Below are 27,002 nucleotides of genomic sequence, written 5' to 3'. Positions count from 1 at the left end.
GACCGAACATCGTATAAATTTGCCAAAGATCTAGAGATACTCCTATGAGATGGGGGGATCCATAAAAATTTGTTCTTCTAATGATCGCGATAGGCATCTCGCATGTGTTCAATTTGTACAGATTTAATTAAGATACATGGAAATGTTCAGAGACAAAAGCGCGTTTAATGAACTGGACTGCGAATCGCAGAAAGGTCAGAAGTTAATCTCTGAAATATTTAAAAATCAAGCAATCAAGGCCGGAAACTTTTTCTGGTTCTCAAAGGGAGAATTTCTATACCGAATTCAATTAACCAGAACCTGTTGCTTTGTTTGGTTTACCCGCAATTCAATTCACATTTCCGGGGCCCTAAAAAAGAAGAAATTAAAGGAATGAGGAGCCGAAGAACAAAACATGCGAAATAAAATCAAATAAACAAATATTGTTGTGCAGTTCGAGCGAATTTGTAATTTCCCCTTCATAGTCAACAACAAAGGCTAAAAACAAATTACCAGCGAGAATAATTTCACCGAAATTTCCACTTGGGGTTGTATCTGGAGAGGAGGGACGAGGTTTTGGATGGTATTCCCCACCCACTTTCGGGCTGTCATTGCCATTCCCGTTCCAGGGTTTCCACGTCGCTTCGTTAATGGCAGCGCAATTAATTCGAGCAAATCGTCTGTGAACCCTTTTTATGACCTCTAAGAGCCCGGTTCACACTGCCACCCACCCACTTTTTATCCCCCGTCTCATTCGCAGATAAAAATTCATTAAACGACATCATTGGAGAGCTTTGTTTCGCTTTGAACTGTTTGCCGGGCGATAATAAATGCGGAATAGAAACGCAAATGCCGAAAAAAAGTGTTCTTTAAATGCTTCTGAAGTTGTTTTTTCGGGGGTGGCGAAAATTGTTTGGGTTTTATTTGCGCAAACTGTTGAATGAGCTACAATAGAACCTGAACTTGGTTCTGGGAAATGTACTTCTTAAGGTTCTAAATTTATAAGGATTTCTTTTGATGATACAAGATAAAAACGATTGCGTAAATATATTAAATTATTATATGTATTATCTGATAAATGACTATAATTTGTACTAAGCTTGTCCTTTTCTTTTTTAATATATTAAAATATTTTTTAGGGTTCCTATCAAATAAAGATCTTTCAGGTAGTCTTAAGGTTTCACAAATTATAAACTGTATCATTTGTTTTTTACCTAATGCATAAGATTAAAAGGGTTCCGTAAACATAGAAAATATTTCGTGCATTTGGTGATTTAGTCATCAATCATATCTATTAAACAAATAAATAATTAATTATTATTTTCCCGGTCTTAAGTAACATGTGGATATTTTTCATAATACATAACTATTTGTATTACCTTTTGTTTAACTATTGGTTGTTAATATTCCGCATAATAGGTACGACCATTCAGCTGAATTGCATCCCTGCCAGGGATATAAATCTCGCTGCCCCTTCCCAAAATTTATACTGGACTAGTTCCCCTAGCACCATTAAACTAACCCATTAGCTGGCTATTCAACATTTTGAGCACATTGTTACACGATAATACCGCTGATCTATTACGCGGCTCAAGCACCATTTGTCTTCCCTAAACTCTTACACAATCCGAATCCAGTCGAGTTCCGAATCCTAAACCAGAATGCGAGTTCGAAGAACCCATTTGTGGACACCCTACGGCGCCGAGGGAAAAACAAAAGGAAAAGCGGTGGGCATCCGAATGGGTTTTTCCAGCAGCTCGGCGAGGGAGGGTCCAACACCAGCGCGAAATAACCTGCGAGTCGAGCGCATTTAATGAGGGTCATAAAATCAAGCGCCGGGCCTCAACCTCCAGACAGAGCGAGAAAAAAAGAGGCCCTGAGACATACAGATAAACCGAAACTAAACCAAATCAAACCAAACCCGAAAGGGTGTAACAGGTGAGCCGGCAATGAAATTATAATGCAGATTATCCCGGGCAAGGAGAATTGGTAGCTCTGTGGCCCAAAAAGGACATCTAAGTGGCCCAAAGCTGACGATTTGAGGAGGAAACCATTTCGTACCATTTAACCATTTTCCTTTTATTTCGAGTATTTGCTTTGATATTTTGCCGCAAACCTTTTAAATCGTTTGTTTGGGAATTACACCAAGGGGCTTTCTTTGTTGCTCCTCCTCTCCTATGCAAATGCGTGTCAACTTTGACCCCAAGTGAAGCCGAAACACATAATCCGAAAAAAGAAGAAAAAATGGAGCAGATGCGAAACAACAATAAGAGACCGGGCAGCGAAACAATGGAAAATCCGAATTTAAGCTCCTCGAAATGCTCGACTTTTTCGACTGGCCGCCACTTCACTCCGCCTGGCATAATCCAAACTAAATGTCCGACTTAATTTTGTTGTTCAACTGTCCTGCTTTTGGCCCGCCTTTGCATGCACTGCGAGAAATATTTCAGGGAAAATGTTCAAAAAATAAAGGTACAATTGGGTTGTAGAAATTGTCTCGAGGGTTTTAATTTTTATTTGTTTTAATTTAATATTTAAATAGGTTTATTTATCTACATACACTTGTTTAAAGTATGTTAAAAAATGTGGACAAATTTATAAAGATACAAAAATGAAATTTAGTTAAAACAAACTTTAAATTTTGTGTATCCTTAGATCTTAAATTAATGATAACAATTTTAGCATAAACAATTTTTTTTCAATATATACCTTTGTTTTTTTAAATAGTGCTTAAAAAATAAATTCTAACCTTCTTTGATTACCAATATTTTAAAATTATTTTCATGTAATTGAATATATTTGAGGTCATATTAACAGGATTTTATTGAGTTCTGGTAATTTTTATTTTATACACTTGATCGATTTATCAAAACACTCAACTCCAATGAACCATATATGTATGGAATATTTATTTTCCCATTCCTTTTCCTTAACATAATCATATGTACCTGTCATTTCCTCGATGACCGACAACTTGTGAAGCGTGCTGATAGTGGGGTGTATTTATAAATGTAAGTGCAGATTACATACCTTCGTTGCCTTGGTTCACTGACCTTTGGCCGGGTCTATTCAGGGGTTCCCTTAAGGTTGTTCTTTGTTGTTTACCTATTCCTTATTTTTTTTTGCCGTGTAATGCTGTGAACTTCGAGGTCCGCCCACTGATGAATGCCCGCTGCTCCGGGAGTCGTCTCCATTCTGCTGGCGAGCATTTGTCCTGCCGTTTGTTTGGATGCTGCTGCAGTGCCTTGCCCCTCACGGGCACCCTGCCCCCACCGCCCACCGCCCCTTTCCGCCTGTCAGCATCCACACAATTCAACTTCAACTTTTGATACTCATCTGAATTTGCATTATTTTCTTTTGCTGCTGTTTACGTTGATTCTGATTTTAATCTCTCAACTGCGCTCCGCTTTCCTCGCTGGCTGGCTTTATTTAGTTTGGAATCTTTTTTCCCGGTCCGATTTGCAGTGATATGTACCTGCCTTCAGCCGTCGTCCAGGTGAACAGGTTTCCTTTCTTTTGTCTGTCGCGCCCGGCAGGTTCCAACGCACTCTTCACTCGCTTTTTCCCATTTTTCCTGCAGTCCCCATTCACTCCGTTCGAGCAAAAAGGCGAGGACGGGAAAAAAGTATCCTAATTGGTATTAAAATTGACGTTATTTTTTTCCCTTACCCATTGTATTTCGATGCCTTAATAGCTAGAACGGTGCCGCATTTGTCTTCTCCAGTTTTGTCCTTGCGCACTTTATTCAAATTGCATTAAATCTGGAATCGTAACCCGACTTTGGGCAAAACGCATTTTTCAGATTGCATCTCGATGGTCGAGATTAAAATCGAAAAACAAACAGGCTTCTGTTCTTTCTCCGATTTCCTCGACCCTCACAACCAAACAATTTTTTCTGTGTTTTTGTTTCTTTTTTTCATTTAATTTTTTGTTACCTGAATTTTATCTTTTGTTTGGCGCTCGGGTTTAATGCCACGAGCATTTATAGGGGAAAAATAAAAAAATTATCTGCAGGATTAATTTTAAATGTGGCCACTTACACGTAATTAAGTTCGCTGCACATTATTTAAATATAAATAAAGCCGTTTTCCCAGCAGCGATATGCAGAAATAATAAAGCCGGCTATAAAATTTTATTAAAGCTTAAATGGAAATGTAACGAATTTGCAGCAAAAGTGGCTTGAGTTGGGCATTTCAGAATGGCATAGGTCAGTTCCAATAAGTTATAGTTAACAGCACTCCGAAAACTGTTGAATTGGTTCCACTTCCCCTTTAACAGGTTCGATACATTTTCAGTGGACGGTATTACTCCGAAAGATAATGTTCCGTCTTATGTTGAGAGTTAACAGACTGCCTGTTAAGACATTTTTGAATTTAAATATAACATGACTAAACCAAGTATTAACCAAGTCTTTAAAAATTTATTAGATTTCATAAATTATAATACCGATTCTGATACAAAAAATAAAGAATTTTTCGTATTCTTTAAAAATAAAGAAGAATTTTTCGTATTCTTATTTATTTGTTGTACTCTTTGGAATCCTATAATATCCTAACTCCATCTGTACATCCCATTGGATTCCGCTGAGGTATTTTTGGGAACTTATGTTATTCTCTCTGGGATTTAATGTGGACTTTGTGAGTGAGTTGTTGATTCTGTTTGGATTTGTTTGTGGATGTCATCTAAAATGTGTGTCATTTTGTGGCTAATGTAAAAGTTACCATCCGTGACTCTTCTGCCCAGCCAATTTAAACGCAACCGCAGTAAGATCATATGAAGTAAACCAATATAAATTTGAGTTTATTGATATATCTTTGAACTTTTAGTTTTCTTTACAACTATAATTCCTTTTTCTGGAACAGCCCAAAATAATTATACAAATAAATAACCTCTATAAATACACAACATACAGAAAAAGTTTTAATTTCTAACGTGTAAATAATTATATTGTTGTTTTTATAAACTTACGAATTTCACTGTTTTTGTTTTCATAAAAAAAAAGTTTGTTAAAAACAGCTGTTATTATTTATATATTTTAATGTTTATAAAACGAAAATAAATATAAATTTGTTTTATTTTTTCATTACTATAAGTGTATATATTAAATATTGAAGAAGAACCAGACTCGTGTCTGCAGTAAACTTTGCCTAACAAGATCAAAAAACTTCCTGGCCATCATAAAATATCCCATATCATTCAATTAAATATTAACATAGCTTCCACACGTTTTGGAACGCGTTTCGCTCTCAATCCATCCCTGTTAGAGGGCGGCGCCTGCGCACTGGCCGCTCTCTTCTTACTTATAACATACCTTCCACAGGCGACAGATACAATCCACTCGCGATGCAGTCGCCGACTCGATTCATAAATTGCGTTTAGTATTGCCGAGAGATTCAAGCGTTGTGGTACTCGAAATCGCGAGGCGCGTTCTGTTGCGTTTTGGATTGATTCGGTCAGAAAATCATAGTATCGTCGGTTTTCGAGACAAAAAGTGCTGGAATCGAGTTAAGAATCGGCAAGTGCTGAGCCCAAAAAGTGACCAAAGCCCAGTAAAATTCACCTATAAAAAGTGAAAGATCCTTCGAGTTGCTCGTTCGTTGTCGCCTTTCGGTTGTCGTCAGTTCGTCGCGAGTAGTTGCAACTTCGTGAGAGAAACACAAGGGCCCTTAAATCAGCCAAAAATCATAAAAAAGTCACCCAAAGTCAAGTAATTCAAGCTTTTCAAGACAGCCAAAATTCATGCATTAAATCTGAAATAATATTCATATCGGAGATGTGCTCGTGAGATGTTGCTGCTGCAACAGCCGCAGATTCGTGTGGCCCAGTGTCAGTGATTGAGAATTATAAGCTACCGAACCTAACTCCAGGATGATGCCAAGCGGATTACACATAAGGATTAAATAACAAAGTAATTTGCATATCTGGAAAATAAATTGAAATCATGACAGCGAACTAGGCACAAATTTATGCACGAATATTAGCCGGAGTTCACCTTTCTCCTTTCTGCTTTCTGCTCCAAGGATCCTGCGCCAGCGGATGTCCGTTCATGTCCATGTTGCGAGTCAATGAAACTTTTAATTGTGCACGCGTGCCCCCCTCTGAAAAGAACCCCTTCCAAACCTCTTCCAAGCCCCTTCCGAACACCTTCCAACCCCACACCTGTTCTGTGGGGGCCTTCGTGCCCGTCGGCCCCGCCCCCTTTGGGTTTATGTTCATGTTTCCCGCATATTTGTCATGGACATCGCCTGGATGAATGCATGACTGGGTGAATAATCTCCTGGGGATCGTTGGGTGGAGTTGGGGGGAATCCCCCGGGAACAGGAATAAAAGTGCAACCATCAAGCCATACAGACTTTAAAACTTGCGCAACTGGCCAAGGAATATGCTGTGGGACATGAAATTGTTTTGGTATAAAGGAAAAAGTTGAACTTTTAATAAAGTTCTGGGGAAGCCCACAAAAGGAACAGAAAGATGCCATTTACAACTTTGAAACTGATTTTACTATATTGAGGGAACTATTTCTGAAGAATTTATTGCAAATCACTTTTGTATGAAACAGGAGTTTGTGAGTTTGGCTTTCAAAATTTGAGAAACTAAAAAGGTATTTACAACTTGTAAAAAATATTAAAAAAAATTAATTAACTTCAATTTACCTAGCCAAACAAGTAAAAGTTTTAGATGCAAAATCAGGGTTAAACCATGTTAAAAAGCAAAACGCTTCATACCAATTTGCTTATACTTCTCTAAACTTTTTATTTTACTTTTCAAAATGTTTTTCTTAATGGAAGGATTGGAACTACAGATTATATATACAATATTTGTTTATTTATTTAAAACGTTTTAAAGAATAGGCAATGAAATTCAAACATCGTCTTTAAGTTATCCCCTATTTTCAAACTGAAAACATTTTTCGTTCAACTTTATTCAGTTATCTCGCTTGCCCCGCTAACTTTATTAACCAGCAAGTGGAACTCCTCTTGTTCCGCCCTTAAGCTCTCGGCCAAATCTCAACTTATTTTCAATTATCATGTCATCTGGTGGGAAGCCACTTCCCCCTTCAGCTTTTCATCCCCTTTCCTTTTCGCCACCAGCTGCACTTGAACTCCATGTTGGTAATTCGGAAAATCCCCCTCGCCAAAAAAGGGACCAGGAGAATTTACTATCGCCACCGACGCCAATTGAAGCACTTGTCCCCACGCTCCCTGACCTCAAACCACCCCACCCCCCCCCCCCCCCCCCCCGCGGCTTTTCTCCACCCCCTTTGGTTTTACCACCCAACTCCCACCCGCTTTCCTCACTCATCTCTCCTTTTTCGTTATGTTTTTTGCGGTCAGTTGAGGCCGCGTGCCGAGTTTCCATTGTATGTGTGTTTTTCGTGCTTATTTTTTTTCTTGCATACCCAGTACTTGCTGTTTTTAGGGTATGTTGTATGGGTACATAGTTAAAGATTTTAATACGGCCTTACAATTTTTTAAGTCCCCATATCTCAGGATCTATGTGAGGTAGAACAGAAATAATTGGGATGTGACCTATTAAGGTTGGGTACTTAGCTTTAACAAAAGAAAGTGGAAGCTTGATGGTATTTTAAACAAAAATAAATTCATAACCCCATTTTTTATGAAATAATTACCCGGTATTTGATAGTTTGTTTTATATTTTTCGAAAGGACCTGGATATGTGTGCGAGTCAAAGAACAGTAGAAAAAGGCAGCACTGGAAAAGGAGGAGAAAGTGGTGGTGAAGGAGCAGGGGACACCGCCAAGTTGACCTCGTGTCGCCTGCAGCGTTAATTTATAATTTACTCTCGGCTCACTGAAATCGCCTAGCACCCCGAAACCCCCCTGAAACCTTCTTGAGAGCCCCCCCCCCGCTTTTATTATTATTATTTCTGTGCGTTTCCACGCGCTTTTCCCTGGCCAAGCTCAGGAAAGGAAAAAGGTCCTTTGCCCCCATCATCATCTACCAACGTTTTTGCCACTTTTGACTTTTTTACATTTGCCGACGGGCCTGAATGTTCTTGTTTTTTGTGTCCCCGTTGTTGTTTGTGTTACTGCTGCCTTTGCTGTGTTTTCCTGTTCGTGTTGTTGTTGTGGTGTCCCTTGAATTTACTGGCAACAAGGCGGGGATATCCAAAAACCTGCTACCAAAATTCAGACCCCCCATCCTTGCTTTTTGGCCTTTTCAACTACTCATTGTTGTTGTTTGTCTCGGTTTTTAGTGCCTTAATTTCGCTGTTTGTCTGTATGTTTTTGAGGTTTTTTTCTTGGGGGATGCTCTCTCTTGGTTTTAAATATTTTTGACTTTTGGCCCGCGACTGTTGCTCTTCTTACTTTCTCCTTACAGCTTTTTTTCGACTTTTTTCGTTCGTTTGTTTGTTGTTTTAATTAATTTGTAAATTTACTCGACCAGATTAAAGCAAAAGAGAAGCAAATTAGCCTGAGACTCCGCCAACAAGAAAGGCAGATGGACGACAGATGTCATTTGGAGAAAGAGGGAAAGAAATTTTTTTCTTTAGGAGGGCGAAAACCAAAGTGGGGCATTTAGGATTAAACAAATTTCTCTGTTGAAATGTTGGAGCTTGGAGTTTCAGCACTTGACAATTGCAGAGGATTAGTTTTACCAGCTTAATTGATTTAAAATTTGCAAATAGCTGAGAATAAACACAATAGAAATGAAGACAAAGAACTCCCGTAATTAATACAATTGTGTTCACGAAACGAATGCAAATGAACCAAAAAACAACAAACAAAATTTCTAAAAAAGATAGCATTCATAAAAAATATCAATTTGAGTTTTCAACAATGGCTAAACAATGCCAATATTGCTCTTTTACAGTTTGTTCAACTAATTGAAACCGTATAAACAAGAAATAAGTAGTAAAGGAAAAAAGCTATTTCATGAAACAAATATTTTTCACATGTATAATAAAAACCAATATTTATAGAATCAATTTGTCTATTGTTTTAGTATCTTGTTGGATGTCAAAAATAAAATCTTTACTTTTGTTTATTAAACAATCTTGTTAAATGAAGCAATAAAATGTGCGTTTTCTTGAAAACCCAATTAGTGCTAAGCATATCTGATTTGCTGTGTGGCTGAATCAACATTTGCAACCTGAGCGGCAGACTCTCGGGTTCCCTAGACAAACAGTGTCTCAAATTTGTATTTCTATTTACGTTCACGTTGCGGGACGTCTATCAAATTTCCCTGTCAATCTGGGTTTTGCGTACCAGGAAGGTCCCATCCTATCCCAACCCCCCAGAACTCCGGGCTTCATCTTTCGTCGAGCTGTCTCGAAGTTTGCCAATAACAATAATTCAATTTCCCGTCGACGAAGTCGAGTCACTCAAGTAAAACACTTCTGTGGAAACTCAGTGAGCAACACATTCGCCCGCCGGGCATTTAATTGCTCCTCCAAAGCCAGAACAAAGGCTGAATCAAATGATTTGCAGTACAAATGTATGAGGGGCATTATTTTTCCAGCTGTTTTTTGCCGGGCCTTTGTTTAAACTTTAAAGTATTTAACTTGGGCTTAACCGCAATGGCAAAACTTTGTCTTGGTCCTGCTCCCGAGGTATTGACACATTTGTGAGCGGCGCAACATGGAGTCGGCCAATAAAATTCTTGCGGTGTCTGAGCCAACAACGAATTTCAAATTAAATAAACAAAATACAAAAAGCAGAAGACGAAAAAAAACAGCTCCCAAATGTGCAATTAAAAAATTTTACAGTCATAACTTTTTATTATGGAACATAATTCAGACTTTTTATGCAGGGCGGGGAAAATGAAGAGGGGCGGCGTTGTGGCTCCACTGCGCGTGTTTAATTTCGTTTTTCGTCCTGTTTTCCCAATAAATTTTCTTCCCTTTTGCACGCAATTTCCTCACTTAAACTTTTTCCCACTTTCTCCGCTGTTTGCCCCTCGATTTCCCGCTCGCTTTTCCTTTTTGGGGATATATAATTGCATTAAAGCCAACCGCCGAACCGCCAGCACTTTTATGTTTTATCTGTTTCATCATTTTTGGGTGGCAACAAATTCCCGACTTGTTTACATTTCGCATTCGGTAGTTTCAGTTTCTAACTATAGATTTTTATCACGAGGCGAGGCGGTTCCGTTTCATATTTTTTATTGGACCTAAATGTCGACACGTGGATAGTTTACCATATACCCATATAGCTATGTTACCAGCTTACTTTTTTAGATGCATTTTAATTGGAGTTTTGCTGGGGCTTTTTATGGACAATGATTATCGTGTGGATTAAAAAAAAATCGGGAGCAAAGGAGGTTGTATTTGGCGCAAAGACCTTAAATTACCATCTGGTACTGGGCTTTATGAGTGCAATTTTGTTAATAACAAAAAATTGTTCTTTTTTTTTTTTATTTAAATATATTTTTATAGAACGACTGGAATGATGATATATAAAATTTATTCCCACTATAAGCATATAATATAACTAAAACTGTGCTATTCATGATTTATTTTCCTACATAAAATATGTTTTTATAGAGCCTCTAAAATTTTTATTATATATTATTATATATAAAAGTTATTACCACCTCAAGCGTGTACTAAAAAATATATTTATATAGAACCACTGAAGCTCTGACGATTATAATGGTTTTTCCTACTTTAAAGCCCTGCTGCTGCTCTCTTTTTCATACTTAAAAATAATTTATCTTCCTCACCGGTGTGAACGTTTCGTAATACCCCCATTATTCACATGTGAAACACATTAACCTACGCCCATTAAACTGTCCGACAGCCAATAATTGTCGCCCCAACTAAATAATGCATAAATAATGCAGCGGGATAACAAACTGAACTGGAACTCAAACAGAAACAGGATCAGGGGAGCGGCATTGTGGGATATTAACCCGTTGGGGCCCGAGGGGGTGGCTCTGTTAGTGGATTTGTCGGCCAACAAAGTGAGAAAACCGCAACGGAGCGGCATAAAAAATGCATAAAACGAGGACAGAATAAAGTCATAAAGTAAAAATTGCAGACGGGCGGGGAAAAAGGGGGCCGGAAAGGAGCGTCCTGAGACCCAGGAAAATAAAGGAGTGTGTATGTGTAGAAGGGAAAAAGGAGAAAAAGGGGAAAACTGACTGAGTCAGTTGTTGTTCTTGTTGAGCTTGGGTCTTGTTTGAGGTTTCAATAGGTCATAATTCACGCCTAGTCGCCGCTTTTCCCCTTTCCACTTCCCCCGTTGAGTTGCCCTGTCGTTAGGCGCCTTCAAAAAGGCTCGGGAGGAAAATAAGTGGGCGGGGAAAGGGGCAAACGTGTGGGTGTTCTGCTGGCGCCACATACACACTCGTAAAAAAAGAACAAAAACACGTGTGTGCACAACCAATATGCGAAGGGGGAACAGCTAGAGTTACTGTCTCTATAAATATGATTCCAAGGCAAGACGGCACCGTGGTTGAAAAGACTAGGAAAAGTAGTATAGGTATATTATTTATTATATTATATTAATATTTTCAAAAGTTACTTTAAAGGTACAAAAATACCTAAGTATATGGAATATAAAATATCTGAAAGATAGTTAAAAGTAATTTCAAACCAACGACTATGATATTTAGTTAGGGGATTTTATTTAGAATATTTATTTCACAGGTTAAAGATTTCCTTAAAATGTAGTATATAAAATAATCCACATATAGTTGAAACAAAAACTTTAAACACTTAAAAAAATATAATTTTCAATCACAGTTGATAGTTTGATTTATGGAAAAGTTTCCACATTTTAAAAAGTTAAATTGAAGCTTCCAAAAAAAAGTGTCATATCCTGGTGAAAAAGAGATGAAAATTGTTATCATGTGTTAGCTGTATCCTCTTTCCTTCTCATTTCCAACCATTTATCCCTTTCTCTCGCTTGTGCATTGTGCAAATTTGTTTTGGTCGCTGGTGTTGTGTTTGTTTTTACATTAGTTGTGGTCTGTCTCCGGCTGGCCACTTGGTGGAAAACTCTGGGCGAGGAAAAGGGGAAAATGCCGTGGAAAAGGGGGTGGCCTGGTGCCTGGTTCTGTCTTCTTTATGGCTGCTAACGATGAAAAATGTTTGCGTGGTGCGTGTCGCAGCGCCTGCTGAGTTTCCCTTCGCCTCCTATTTCCGACTTTTCTCCAACCCTTCGCTTTTCCAACACCCCCTCCCCGGGCCCATTCCTCACCTTTTTGCATGCGTGGCCCTTCGTGCATATGTCTGAGTGGCACTTAGGATCAAAAAAAGGACGAAAAATAAACCTTACTGAAAAATAGATTATCATTGTAAACCGAAGTTTAAAATACCCTTTTAGAGAAAATTAATATCCGTTGCGTTATATTTCATTTCTAATGATACCATAGAGTTATCTGATTAAAATAGAACCAGTAGAATAATAAATCAAACACCCTTAAATAGCAATTAATAAAGTTAGTAATGATTATAGTTTCCTAGATTTAATAAGCACTTTGTCAAGTTTTAGTTAATTGTTTTCGAATTGTATTGATCGTATGGTAACTTTATCCTGTTTATTCCTGTATTTAACCACACCCTATGGTCACATTAATTGCTTCATTGGAGTAGCCACCCTGATTATGCTTAAAATGCCTGAAAAGTTCTTTATAGTTCTTTCCCTAGATTTAATAAGCACTTTGTCAAGTTTTAGTTAATTGTATTCTAATTCATTATAGGGATTCCTGGTATAGTAACTTAATTTTTTTTCCTATTTATTCCTGTATTCAACCACACCCTATGGTCACATTAATTGCTTCATTGGAGTAGCCACCCTAATTATGAAATGACTAAAAAGTTCTTTATAGTTCTTTCCCTAGATTTAATAAGCACTTTGTCAAGTTTTAATTAATTGTATTCTAATTTATTATAGGGGATTCCTGGTATAGTAACTTCATTTTTTTTTTCCTATTTATTCCTGTATTCAACCACACCCTATGGTCACATTAATTGCTTCATTGGAGTAGCCACCCTGATTATGCTTAAAATGCCTGAAAAGTTCTTTATAGTTCTTTCCCTAGATATAATAAGCACTTTGTCAAGTTTTAGTTAATTGTATTCTAATTCATTATAGGGATTGCTCGTAGAGTAACTTTTTTTCCATTTATTCCTGTATTCAACCACACCCTATGGTCACATTAATTGCTTCATTGGAGTAGCCACCCTGATTATGCTTAAAATGCTTGAAAAGTTCTTTATCCCTTCATAGTTTTTAAAATTTAAATACCCTCTGCGAGGGCACAAAAACTCTTTTATCCTGTTTTTTCCCCGGTTCTGTTCGTGGGTTCCATAGTTAATCCCCATTAGAGGAGTGGGTGTGGCCGGGGGCTGGCGTCAGCTTTAGGGTTGTCGCCCGCAGGTAATCGCAGCGAGGGGTAAGCAGCGAAGGGGTTGGGGTGAACAGTCAATGGCACTTTCGGTTATGGCCATAAAGTGCCTGCCATGGCCCGAACCGGAGCTCCAAGTGGTCTGCGTCTGGTGGTGGTGTCTACCTCGTCCTCCATCTTTCCCCTAGTTTTCTAGTTAGCAGGGCTTACGCAATGCGATTCCCATCCCTCGGAAGCTCAACCCTCTACATAATTAAGATCGCGTGCTTAACTTAGTCCGCTTAACTAACTTAACTAACTTCGCATTAGTGGGGAGAAGTTAAAATTCACCGGACTGTCGCAGATAACCGTTCATATATCACAAAAATACTATATTTGCTAATGTAAATCCTTTGACGTAAACCGAGTGATGGAATAGGATTACATTTTTTATCAGAGTGGGTAAAAGCATTTAAGGAAAATGTAGTTATTAAGGGCTTGATAAATGAAGGTTGTTTAGTTACATTTCGGTTTTCAAGCAAAGTAGTTAAATCCAATAGCAACATAGAAAATTTCTTTACTTAAAATGTGATTTCCAGTAATTCATAAAATAATAAAATACATATTTCCATAAATATCTTTAGCCCCATACAAGGAAAACCCATTATAAAGGCAATTCAAATCTCAGCCAATTATGCAACTTGTGATTGCAACCCAATTCCGCCCAGCTACTTTTTGTGGTAATTAAAAAATAATAAAAACAGCGATAAAAAACATTAAATGCAAAGATAAGGAGCCAGAGAAATCCAATTAATTGCAAACTGAAGCCAATTAAGTTGACAGGCCAAAGGTGCGGGGAAAGCGGAAAAAGGCGAATAAATCCTGTTGCTCTTTCTCACCTGAGCAAATACGCGAAGTCACACACAATCGCACACCTAGACCGCCAATTAACACACTCGCAGGAACCCAGGAAAAGCGAGAGAAAAAGCGGGGAAATGCGATGGCAGTGCGTAGGCAGGGAAAACCGCAGAGTGCAAACGCTGCGAGACTTCTGTTGTCCCCTCAAAAAGCCAAGGCAACTCAAAGGATTCTGCTTTAAGTGGGTTTTTTACTTAAAAGGAAAAGGGGTGAAATATAAAAAATACAAAATAAATAATTTTAATGCAAAGGAAATAAAACAAATATTAGAAGTTCAAGAGGGACAGACACTACCCCACATTTGTATACTCCTGAAGCAATTCCCCTTTTTCCTTTGGCGGCATATTTAAAAACAATTTTCCCAGCATTTGTTATCCATATGAAATGTGCCAAGGATGCGCAACGACCTCCTCGGAGTCTGTGTGTTTGTGCTATTGTGTTTGTATTGGTATATATGTACATGAGTATGTGTTGCGCCTTTTGACTCGTAACACGGCCCTATGCTCCACTGAAAAATCCCACGAGTTTATCGGATCCTGTACTGACTCTACCCTATAAAAATTGGGTTGAAATTGGGCTTATCAGGCCATTTAATATTTTTGAACAACATTTTTTACAAAAATATTAACGTATTTTTAATTAAGTAAGAACAATCTTTATAAGATATGAACATTGTATCACATATTTGCTTTATATCTGTACTCCTTTTTGTATCAAAAATTTGAATCAAAAAATATACGTTTTCTTAATGAGACATTCTGTTGAATGACTTAGATAGTATTATTCTTCCAAGAAGTTTAATATTACAAAGGGTACTAATTGGTCTACAGATTTGCTACCGATTTCAACCTTTTCCACCTTGCCCCTTCAGTTAGTTATAAACACGCGTTTTTAGTACATTGAAAAAAGTAAAATGTAAACAGGCAAAGGAGGTAAAAGAGGATTTGCCTCCATTAAATAAACAATTTTTTTGTCATAGATACAGAATCATACACACAAACACACACAGGATATATATAGGATATTTTATGAGCCACCGTGTGTGTGGAAAATTGTTGACATTGAATTTTTACGAGCTTTGCTCTGCTATTGTCCCTGCTCAGGGGAGTTGGTATATGTATACATATCTATATATATCCTCCACCGGGCTCTGCCTTTTTTGCTTTTAATTAAAAATATATGTAGGCGAATGAAAATAAAATTGTTGTTGCTTGGCTACCATGCCAATGCATAAAATCCTGAAATGTTTACCAAACCTTTTTCGTTTTTCCTGGCAATTTGGAGCGGTTTGAAATGTGATTACCTGCATTCTATTTGCCTTTTGATTTTGGCCAAGTACTCAGAATAAAATGAAAACATGTTCAATATTTAAACTCCAAACTATTGACTTATCCCATGTGTATTAATTTCTCGATGGCCAAAATGCAACCGAAATATTTTTAGAACAAAACAAGTAGTTATATTTGCCTTTTGGCAGGCGCAAAAAGTGCAATTAGTTGTGAAAACAAATAAAAGCTCTGATTTCAAGTGGCTCCATTCGCATTGTCCGAAATATTTCATTAAAAGCCGAAGAAAGATGTGCAATTCTTGCTCGAGATGCTGAGAAAGTCAGTCAAATAAAATATTAAACTCTATTATTTAAATTGCCAGCCGGCGAGGGGGAAAATCTCCTTTCGCACTTCCACTTCCCAGGGACTTCCCATCAGACTTTTCAAGGGGCGCTGGCAGCAAAGTTTTTTAGGAGTGAAAACTCTTTGTCGAGTGCAAGGAAAACAAGAAACAAAAAGCTCCTCGAAACGTGAAACGAGATTCTCTCGGCGATGGAGATTGTAACGCGAAGCGGGCTAAAATAGAAGTAACATTCTATTATTAACAACGCCACTCGTTCCTGCCACTTCATAAACAGCAGCAGACTGCCGAGAAGAGCAATATGAAACAATGGCAGCAACAATGGATGATGGGTGGGATACTGAAGGACTGAGCAACTGAGGAGCCCAAGGACCAAAGGACAGACGCACAGACAGGACAACAACGTGACGACGTCGTCATCGCCAGCAAAGTGTTGACATCTTTTTGCCCATTCATTGTGTGTCCCAGTCCATCCATCTCCTTGCCGCTCGTAACTCGGATCTCGGAGCCCCAAACTCCCCCATCGGGCAACAATCCTTGACTAACGCTATTCGTCCTTTTTAATTAATTTCACTTACTGTAGTCCCTCTGTCCTACCGCCTGTCCTCACAGGATCCCTATCCTTTTCGAAGGCACAGAGAGAGAAATAAAATACCTCTATAAGCAAATGGGTAGATTGAAAGTATGAAATGCAATTCTGAAAAAATAACATATAAACTTAAATAAATATTTGAAAATTTCGGTATTGTTAGAATTATTTTCCTTTTAATATAACAAAATAATACAATTTTCTCAGTGCACTCTTTCAAGATGTCAATGTGACATGGTCCAGTCTCAGTTTGAACTCTATGGAGGATGTAGAAAAGGTGTTGGTCCTTCGGGGGCTGCCATTCCATTTTCCGCCGCCCTGAGAAGTTTTCTTCATAAATTTATAAGCGTCACGTTGCTGACACTCTCACATATCTCTCACACACTTTTTTCCACCTTCCTTTTTCTCACCTGTGCCCCAGATAGACAGACAGACCAACAGACAGACGGACAGAAAGTCGGGTGAAGGCCTTTTGGGGCGCCACAGGAAGCTTATTCAGGGAGGGATCAGGCTGGCACCCAATAAAGCTCAGTGGTGGGGAATAAAAAGGGGGCAAATCACTTATGCAAATTGGCTAAGAATTTCTCGCATTGTTCACTCTGTTGTGAGAAATAAAATGTTAACGAAAATCCAAGAGAAAATGTTGGGGAAGGAAAAGACTGGCTTAAAGCGTGGGAGATTTAAACAAATGTTATAAAGGGGTATTACAAATTCCTCAAGGTTCTAAAATTAATAAGAACTGACAGAAAAACTCTTGTACTTAAATAAATGTTACATTTAAAATAATAATAGACTTTAAAAGTAATAAAACACCAAGGAAAATTATATATTGATAATTTCTTACTACCACTAAAATACCTTATAAAAGGGTATTATAAGTTCTAAGATATTAAAAAAGCACGTAAAACAAACTGGATATATATTTTCGATATACCCAATAAGTGTTTACTAAGCCCCTTGTATTTATTTTCATCTCTTTAAGAGTTGGATAAATATTTTTTTTATAGAAACATCCCAAGGATTTCACAACCGCTCCGGAAGATAAAGCCCCGATAATAACCCAACAATTACTGTGTTAATCTCTGGCACACTTGGCACCCCTCCCAGATATCAAATCGTATCTTATCTTCCGGGGAGTTTCCCTAACCACTTGGCACCTGGAAGCCATCATTCCGTACACCTGCCCTTTCACCTGACCATTTGGCCATTATTTCGTTTGGGGCTGGCAGAATGGCCAAATTAAATAACCATGTGCTCCGGCTCCTGCTCCGGGTGAAGTGAGTTATGGTTTGGAGGACTCTCGCCGTGTGGGAATTTCGAAAATTAGATTTCCCGGACAACAGGTTTCCATTATTGGGGCTCCTTCGCATTTCGCTTTGCATAATGCATAAATATTTTCTATTTGCCGTCATATTCCATTCGCTGGCTGGGAATGGAAAATGTGGTGGGCATACGTACTCCTTATGAGAGGGGTGTCTGGGGTCTCGAGTGGCAGCAATAGGCACAGCATAAATAAGCAGGCTTTTCCGAGCAGGTGAGGCAGGTGGCAAATGGAGGGGGTGGGTGTTGCAAGGAGGTTTCCCGACAGGAGCTTGCCACTCGTCACTCACCCATTTCGCCATTTGCCATTTGCCATTCATGCGTCGTCCTGGTCTCAGACATTATTCATACAAATGTCTGAGCCAGCTCCTGCGCCGGCTGCTCCTTTTCCTCCTTCCATTTGCCACTGGATTTCCCCCTCCTGGTTTTTTTATTATTTATGTTACTCATTCGACTCGTATCCTGCTTGTTGATTGCTTTGCCTACACGTGTAGTTTCTCTTTCTTGGCCCCTCTCCATGTTTACCAGTTCCTGGGTCCCCCCTTCACATTTTTTTGGGGCTGGAAAAGGGGTGGCTGAGGCCCCTTTGTTCGACTCGCCCCGTCGCGCTAATATTATGAATGGCAACTCATGCATTGTAGCCAGTTTTCCTCGGTCTCAGCTTCTGTTTCGCTTTCTATTGCTGCTGCTCCTCGGAAAATTGTGGTTGCCCTCTCACCTGTAAGTGGGAAATTCAGGAGCGGCTCGGAAAATTAAGGGGGATTTTAAGTTCATCTAGGGGATTGAGTTTCAAAAAAATGCGATATTAATATTAATTAATTTTAAGACAGTAAGGCAGTAATCCATTTTATAATCTACTGACTGGGTTCAAGATCTTTTAAAGGTGTTCTTCCTGAATTTTAGAAATTTTATGTCGTCGAATTTTACCTTGTTTTTACTACAGCTTGGGTTCAAGGTCTTAAAAAAGTGTTCTTTCCTGAATTTTAAGAAATTGAAGATATGTCGATTTTTTTAATATATTGAAATAGTATTCTTTTTAGACAAATTTTTTTACTTGCTTTTATAGAACACTATTTAAAATATTTTTAAGACTTGTAACAAAAAGTTAAAACTAGAAAATATATTTTTAGCCTCTAACATATACTGCCCCTTTTTTGACCAACCCTCGAAACTCCCAAATCCGCTTCTGGTTTTTCCGTTATCCGTAAAAGTGTCAATGTAAGCCCCCCAACCCCCTCCCCAACGTGTATGTGTTCGTCCTTGCGGGCGTGCATGTGTGAGTGTTTATATTAGAAGAATCGCTGTAAGCCCCTTTTGGCCAAACAAAATGCTGCTAAATTGCTTCAAGAAAGCGGAGAATAGAGGCAAATAAAGTAGAGCACATAAGTAACACCGACGAGAGGGAAAGTCTCCGGAAAAGCTGGGGGAAAGTGCCTGGGAAATTGGGGTGGAGCAGCTAGATACTTAAATCTTAGCATTTGGCCGCATTAAGTTATATTTCACCTGGCCGAGAATTCCGAACCAAACCGACGAAGTGCGTTGTTTTCCAACCCCAACCCCAAACCCCCCGAAACATTTCACTTTTCCTGTGCATTTCCATCTGGCTGGATTGGGGGGTAATAAAAAATTGAGGTCAATTTGTTTTGGCATGTTGAAAGGTTGACAAAAACGTACTTTCTTATTCCATATTCCATATTCCAACGCTTTATTTGTGTTGCCCTGCCACCGACCGACATTGTTGTTAAATATAACAAAGTTTATTTATTTATTTATTATTTACACTGCCCTCGGCGCAACTGCCAAGGTTCTCTGGTCACTCAGTCTGCAGGCCGACCGTCCGTCGAGGCCCCACTGTAGTCTTTCGGAGATACTGCCCGCAGGCTTTCAGGATGTCTGTCTGAAAGTCTGTCTGTGCTGGCATTTTAAATATTTAAGTCATTTTCGTGCCCCAAAAGGGAGCAACATCATTAAACTTATTGGATTTCGGTGCTGGGCAATTGCATTCGAAATGAGTGGGTGGAAAATTGGGGGCGGGGCATGAATTCTTCAGGGATACCTATCTCTGAGGTTGGTGCCCTTTGTGGCCCGCCTCCTGGGGGCGTGGCTGTAAAGTTTGTTCCCGACGAATTTGAATGAAGAGGCGTCGAAGTATTGATCCAATTTGTTAGAGGTGAAAATTGGTCAGATCTCGGTTGGAAAATTAGCTAGCAAGTGGGGTTAAGAACTTAAAGAGGTAAAATATATATGTTTGGGGTGTTTTTTATAAAAGGTCAAAACAATTTTCAATGGAAAAGGGACTCATGGAAGGACACTTACTTTTCCCAAGGATGCCTTATCATTTCCCCTTTTATATAAAGGGGAAACACGAATGGAAAAGTTCAACAGTCTCCCCATCTTCCCCATTCCCATTTGCATTCACATACAATTCCAATTCTGGTTAAATTCCACTTTGTAATTAAGAAAGCTTGATCGAACACGCTGCAGTATGCAGATTTTCCTAGGAATCCCCCCAAAAGTGCTCCATATTATGCACTTTTCGCCGGCAAGGAAATTTTCCGGATGAGGGGAAGAGCTGAAAAACTCCAACATGCATTTCTCTGATTCAATTTGCAATTCAATATTTTGTTGCTCTCTTTTTCGCTTGTTTTGGTTAGGGGGGAAACTATCCAAATTGTGCATAAATGAAAACTAATTCGTGCAAATGTTTTTCCATTGTTTTAATGTTTGGCATTTTCTATTTGCAGTGGCGAATGTCAGCGACAGCCAGCGACTGATGATGGAAAAATCGAATTGAACAACAAATCACAGAGCGGAGAAAAATCACAAGTGGAAAAGATGAGATTGAAAATGCAGGCAGCTGCAGGAAAAAGCGAGAAAAACACGAAAACGCGGCTACACCAAATGGGAAACTTATGAAAAGCACTAAAAACCGAGAGAGAACAAGAAAAAGGAAAACAACGTTAGAAAGAGGAAAACTAAAGCAACAATTACTGGGGAATCGGGGTCGAGAACCCAGGAAAATACGGAAAAATAATAAACGTTCTTGAGGAAAGTCGCGAATCTAGAGCCACGCCAAAGAAAAGGATTCCCATTAAATTACCCCGGAAAAATGGATACCGTTTTCGCTGTGGTTTTCCACCGGCAGCCAGTGGCTTTTCTTCTGGTCCTCCTGGCCGCAGCTTTTCCACTGGCCCAAGGAGAACAGCACCCCGCCACCGCCGATGAAGGTAGGTACCCGAAACCCGGTTCTATTTCCATATAACTCAGGGATACACAAAATTAACGGAAGTGGCCCGGCATAAATAAATAAAAGGCACCGTAAAAACAACAAACCAACACATTCCGAATTGCGTGAAAACCTCAATTGAAATATAAACAGCGTAACCGCAGAAATCCAGTTGAAATTGTTTTGAATTTAATGCAGGGTTGCCACAACAACAGCGTCAATAACGCCGAAACACCAAAACAACCACTATAAAAATAGCAACAAAAGCAATTTAGACATTAACACTATTTTCGGAGGGGGGCGGTGCTATAAATTCCAATTAAGCCCGGTGAAACTTAGCCTTGAACTGGAACAAACGCTACATGGAATTTGAGATTTGACAGGACACGGCTTTTCATTTTAAAATAGGATTTCGTATGTTACGACCGACCAAACCCCATAAAAAATTCAACATTTCAAATTGTTTTTCCTCTTTCCATCTATCCATAATGACATTTCACGGACATCCAAATGAAATTAGAGAACATGTCAATGAGTTTGTTTATATAAATGGGGCATGGCCCGAACTGAAAACCATGGACTACGATTGCGTTTAGTTTTCCCATTAGGCAAACGGAGGCGTAACCCAACAGGCCAAACATCTGGCGGGCAAAACCGAAAAACACACACTCGGGCATCGAGGGTTAATTGCACGGGGACATGGGAAGTGGAAAGTGGAAGTCAGGAGAATTTAATTTTTGACTTTCCGGATCCCGGGGATCACCGCCCGAACAATAGAGTCGTGCCTCAGTGGCAAAGCCCAGCGGGAGTTACTGAGTTGTGACTGCAGCTGCGATTGTACATTTTAGTAATTACCAAAGTGTGACTTACGAAATGTAATGACTTTGTAAAAGAGTCAAATCAAAAAATGATGTATGATATAACCTATGATTCGTGATATCTATTATTGATGCAGATAAAATATTTCTAGGTCATAGCACTTATTTAATCTATGTATCCAATCGAAACTAAGAATCAACGAATAGCGAAATCCATTTAAATCATACCCGCTTATAATATAAATACAATATAAAATCTGCTTAAATGGTTAAAGAATTTGGGAATATATAACATTTATGTTTGTTTTTGACAGTCCTTCCGCTTGAATAGTGACATGTGTAGTAGTCGCAATTGAACTTTTCCTCACCCTTGTCACCCCTCAGCGCCTCGTCACCCTCTTTTCTTTCCCAAACCCTCACGATCCCGAGATCATCATTGTGTCATTCTCATCAGTGTCAAAGCCAAATGTGATTTAAACTCGATTATTCTCAATTATTTTGTTACATGCATTTCGATTCCAGTGACTCAGCCCCATGCCAAAAAAAAAGAAATGCCACCCCCTCAGAGCTCTGGCACCCTAAAAACTGTTCCTGTTGGAATTATTTTTCTGTGCTTCATGCTTTTATTGGTTCACTTGAGTGGATTTGGTCTGGGGACTCTTTTTTCCACTCCTCCTTCGACTCGCTGCATTTGTTTGATTGAAATTGATTTTGTCTCGCCTGCGGGGATTTGTCGGAACGGAATGCCAGACTCCGGACTCCAGAACCAGACCTTATAAAACATTCTCAAGTACTCGCTCTCTCCCACTTGACTCACCCTGACTTGACTCCTCCAATAAAGATTAAATTCATGCCGAATGGCCTCTCATTGAGATATATGTATAGTGGCGAAAAGGAAGGAGGGCCTCTAAGTGCTTTCAGATGCTGTCTCGTTATGGTAATCTGGTAATCCCCCCGCGCCCCTGGGTTCTGACTTATTTATAACACCATTCGAAGTGATTACGATCTTAATTGTAAGTGATGCACTTGTTCACATGTAAGTGCATATAGGGCATCGTTTTCCACCCCCTAGTTTAGCAGAGGGTCAAAACTATCCCACACACGGAAATGGCGTCCTTTTTCTCACTCCAAACAAAAGGTTCATGTCCCTAACGAGGCTCTATATCTAATCAAATATTCAACCTTTTTTAGACGGCTAAACTGATTTCATGGCAGCGATAAGCAAATATCTGCCATTCCCAACAAATTACTTGTTAACAAGTGCATTTTAATGTTCAGCTTTTTGGCCAAAATGTGGCACATGTGTGTGTGCTTTTCTGCGGATGGAGTGGCCACAACTGAAATTCATGTGGGCTATAAAAAAAAAACCGACTAAACACAAGCCTACAAATGGCCAAAACCCTCACTTAGTGTGTGTGTGTTTTGGCCAATTGGAACAGAAAATTGTGAAATGGTTTTTGTGCTTTGTGATTGCGGCCCTTTTTTTCCGCTTCTGCTGCCTCGATTCCAATGTAATTTGAACATGCAAGCCGTATGTTTAACTGCGGAATATACGGTCATGGGCGTCGTTAGGGGGTGCTAAGAAAGGAAATGTTGAAATCAAAATAAAGAACAAAATGGTTAAGGTTTTACATGGGGTAAGGTCTTTCTTACCTTGTGGAAGAACATTAAATAAAATGAATAAATATGAAAAAAACACGGAATTCATCTATATATTCCTAATTTCAAACGTAATTCACTCAATCAAAAGTAAATTACACAGACAAGTTCTATCAAAACCTTGGTCTTGGGTTGTCTTTTAAAAAGGGCGTTCAATCAAAGTTCACCATGTTAACTGGCATTTTTCTCTCCCTTGTATAAAATTGATTTTCCACATTTTTCCCGCTTGCCTCCTCCTCAAAATGAGACATCGGTTATCCGAGCTCTATTGAAAATTCAATTTCTACACCATTTTCATGGATTAAAATGTTAATTTTCAATCTAATTAAATGCATTGGCTTCGATTTCCATTCACAGAACTGCTCGTCTTCAAGAGGGTTCAATAAAAAAGGTCGTCAAATGCTTTGAATAATAACCCGGGGTGGCTAAAAAATCAAACCGGGAAGAGGTCGCAGCTGTTTTGACGCAGAAATAATCCATTAATTCAATAAATGTGTAGCGCGAGTTTTTATCTTTTTTTATACACTTTTTGTCCCCGCTTTGGAAGTCAAATATTTGTACAATAATTTGTGGAAAAATGCTGGCAGCAGCATCTGGTGACGAAATCAAAACCGATTCCTGACCGGGACTAAGCGCTCCTGCAAATACGCGGCGGAGGTCCTTTCGCTGCTCATTTTAATCTTTGATTTTCGGGTATATTGGCGGAGGACACCCAGGACTTGCTACCCAGGACCCTCGACCCACGACAGGAGCTAAGCACACAGACATGGTGGGAAACATGGAAAATACTTGAAAAATTACTCACCCGCAGCGGCGGCACAGATCCCAGTACCCATAACCCATGAACCAGCAGCCGGCAGCCAGAATGAATGAATGAATGAAAATGTTGTGGAAAATCCCAGAGAAACATTTTGAGCAAATATGTGTGTACATATGTATGGATGAGGAAGCCAGAGGCTGCGCGGGTGGGGGTACGGGTAAGGACTTTTGGGAACGGTTACGGTTACGGGCACATTGGATGGCCAGCGGGTGGCTCAAAAATCAATGGGCTCAAAATATTAAAGCGCTCGATTTCCATGTTTTCATGTTTGCCAAAGAGCCCTCGATCCCGCCTTTCACCATTTCCCCATTTCCCTTTTCCCTGCACGATTTCCGTGTGTGTGCTCCGATTTCGATGCTGATTCCGATTTCGATTCTCATTCCGCTTGAGATTGCCGTTTGTGCATTGGCGGCTGCCTTTTCGATTTGTAAATTGGCACTCAATGAATCAATGGATTTCGCCTCATTTTTAGTTCTGGCCGCAGTGGTCAGCGAGGGGAGCCTGAAGAGTTATAAAAAATAACTAAGAACTGACCTATAGGTTTGAATATGATCTAAGATATGTCTTATAATGATGTCCTTGGGGAATTTAAAATAAGACAAGGAAGAACGCTATAGTCGAGTACCTCGACTATCAGATACCCGTTACTCAGCTAAAGGGACCAAAGGGAAATGGAGATATGCAAGCAGCAAAGCGAGATTTAAAAGCGCCACCTACCGGCGGAAGACAGATTTAAGCATTGTGGGCGTTAGGGTAGGCGTGGCAAATTTTTTTTTGGATCAATCGATAGGCATTGACGAGACCAATACATTTCAGTTAAAATTTTTAATCTAGCATAAAAATTGTGGGCGCCACAGGCTTGGGCGGTTTGTGGGCGTTAGAGTGGGCGTGGCATATTCGCATAACAAACTTGCGCTGCGTACAAGGCTACGGAATCTACATCTGAAATCCCAATACTCTATCTTTGATAGTTTCCGAGATATCCGCGTTCATATTTACGATTTTTTGAAGTTTGTAGGCGGTTTGTGGGCGTTAAAGTGGGCGTGGCAAACTTTTTTTTGAGTCAATCGATAGGTGTTGATGAGAACAATTCATTTCAGTTTAAATTTTTACTCTAGCATCAAAACTGTAGAAGCCACAGTTTTGGGCGGTTTGTGGGCGTTAGAGTGGGCGTGGCACTCTACTGAAACAAACTTGCGCTGCGTAAGAAGCTCAGGAATCTGCTCGCCAAATCTCAATAGCCTAGCTCTCATAGTTTCCAAGATCTCAGCGTTCATCCGGACAGACGGACAGACGGACATGGCTAGATCGACTCGGCTAGTGATCCTGATCAAGAATATATATACTTTATGGGGTCGGAAACGCTTCCTTCTGCCTGTTACATACTTTCCGACGAATCTAGTATACCCTTTTACTCTACGAGTAACGGGTATAAAAACACCCATTTCTGACAATTTTTATATTTTTTATTCCTTAAAGGGCTTTTTTATACAACACATCCTACTAGAATTTCGACGCACTATTAAAGTAAATTAAAAAGGATTGTAATTTATTTATTACTTGAAATCCTTGTATTATAGGAACTTAGGGCCAAAAAAGTTGAAACAGATATTTTTCCCGATAGCCTAATCCCATTTTCTAGATTACATTATTATTACTTAATTGAAGAACTTTTCGATCCACCTCCTGGGCATTTCCCTATACGCTCCATATACAAATCAGTCAAAGTGTTTTCGCCCTTTTCATCGACTTTACTTTTTCAACACCCTCAGGTTTTTGAGCAGACGGCTCTCATATTTGTATGGGGACTTCGAGCAGAATTTCAGGCACTCGCTTATAATGTACTTGACCTGCGAGGTTTTTTTTAGAGGGGAAAGGGAAGGCAAATGGAGGCAGACTTCTCCTATCGCGGCACAATAAACTGGCAAAAGTGCAGTCTGGTTTCTATATCTCCGTGTGTGTTTTTCTGCGGGATGTCCTTCCTTTGAGCCCGTGGCCGTGACTGTGGATTCGCCTCCTTTTCTTTTTGGCCAACGAACGTGTGGCATGCTCCATTTATGCGCTGATATACGGAATTATGCTGAAATCACGTTCCCACACAAGAATGGAATGGAAGGGGGAGGGTTAGGATAAGAGTTTTCCTCGGCTGCATGTGGAAAATCTCGGCATGAAGGAGCCACCAAGAAAAGTGCTTCCTGCATAAGCGATTTTCCTCTGTTTGTGTGGTCCTTGCTTTGATGTTGTTCTTGCTATTGTTGGGTGTTATTATGTTTGTGTCTTTTCCTCTTCGGGAAATGCTTTCAACTATTTTTATATCAGCAGGAGTGGCTAAACAACATAGAGAGAGCGGGAAAACCCTATGTTTACTTATGAGGCAGCCCCTCGCATAAAAATCGATAGTAATCCACTTGATCGATACCCGTCTTCCAGAGTGAATTGGTAATTTGACAAAATTATATGACATGGGAAACCAATTTGGGAACTGGGCAAATTAATATGGTTCGATTTGTGTGGTCTCACAAGTCATTGAAGTCAATTTTTAATGTAATTAGGGGGGCAGTTCGAGAGGGAAGTGAAAAAACAGGCACTTGACACAAGAATACCCTGCAATCAGTGCTTGTTGTTATTACCCACTAAATAATTCATTGAACTTGTGGCAAGAAAATTAAGTCCATGGCTGCTAACATATAAATGCCAAAGCCAACAAGACTTTTTTGACTATCTTTAGATAGAGCTAACCCCCAGCTAA

At 39.4% G+C, this 27,002-nt stretch overlaps 1 protein-coding gene across 1 annotated transcript in view; it reads left to right on the top strand.

Annotated features, from left to right (window-relative positions):
* The first annotated feature begins 5,371 nt into the window (after positions 1–5,371).
* The window catches only part of LOC119550851 (nephrin), a 49,312-nt gene continuing 27,681 nt past the window's right edge, over positions 5,372–27,002 (top strand). The window contains exons 1-2 of the mRNA XM_037859820.1: positions 5,372–5,887; positions 20,475–20,957. Of these exons, the coding sequence (XP_037715748.1) occupies positions 20,840–20,957 (118 nt within the window). The 5' untranslated portion in view covers positions 5,372–5,887; positions 20,475–20,839. The remainder of the gene's footprint in view (positions 5,888–20,474; positions 20,958–27,002) is intronic.

This window comes from Drosophila subpulchrella, chromosome 2R, assembly GCF_014743375.2.
Source record: "Drosophila subpulchrella strain 33 F10 #4 breed RU33 chromosome 2R, RU_Dsub_v1.1 Primary Assembly, whole genome shotgun sequence".
Classification (NCBI taxonomy): Eukaryota; Metazoa; Arthropoda; class Insecta; order Diptera; family Drosophilidae; genus Drosophila; species Drosophila subpulchrella.
The sequence above is the reverse complement of the archived record's forward strand: the minus strand, read 5'-3'. Positions and strand labels throughout refer to the sequence as shown.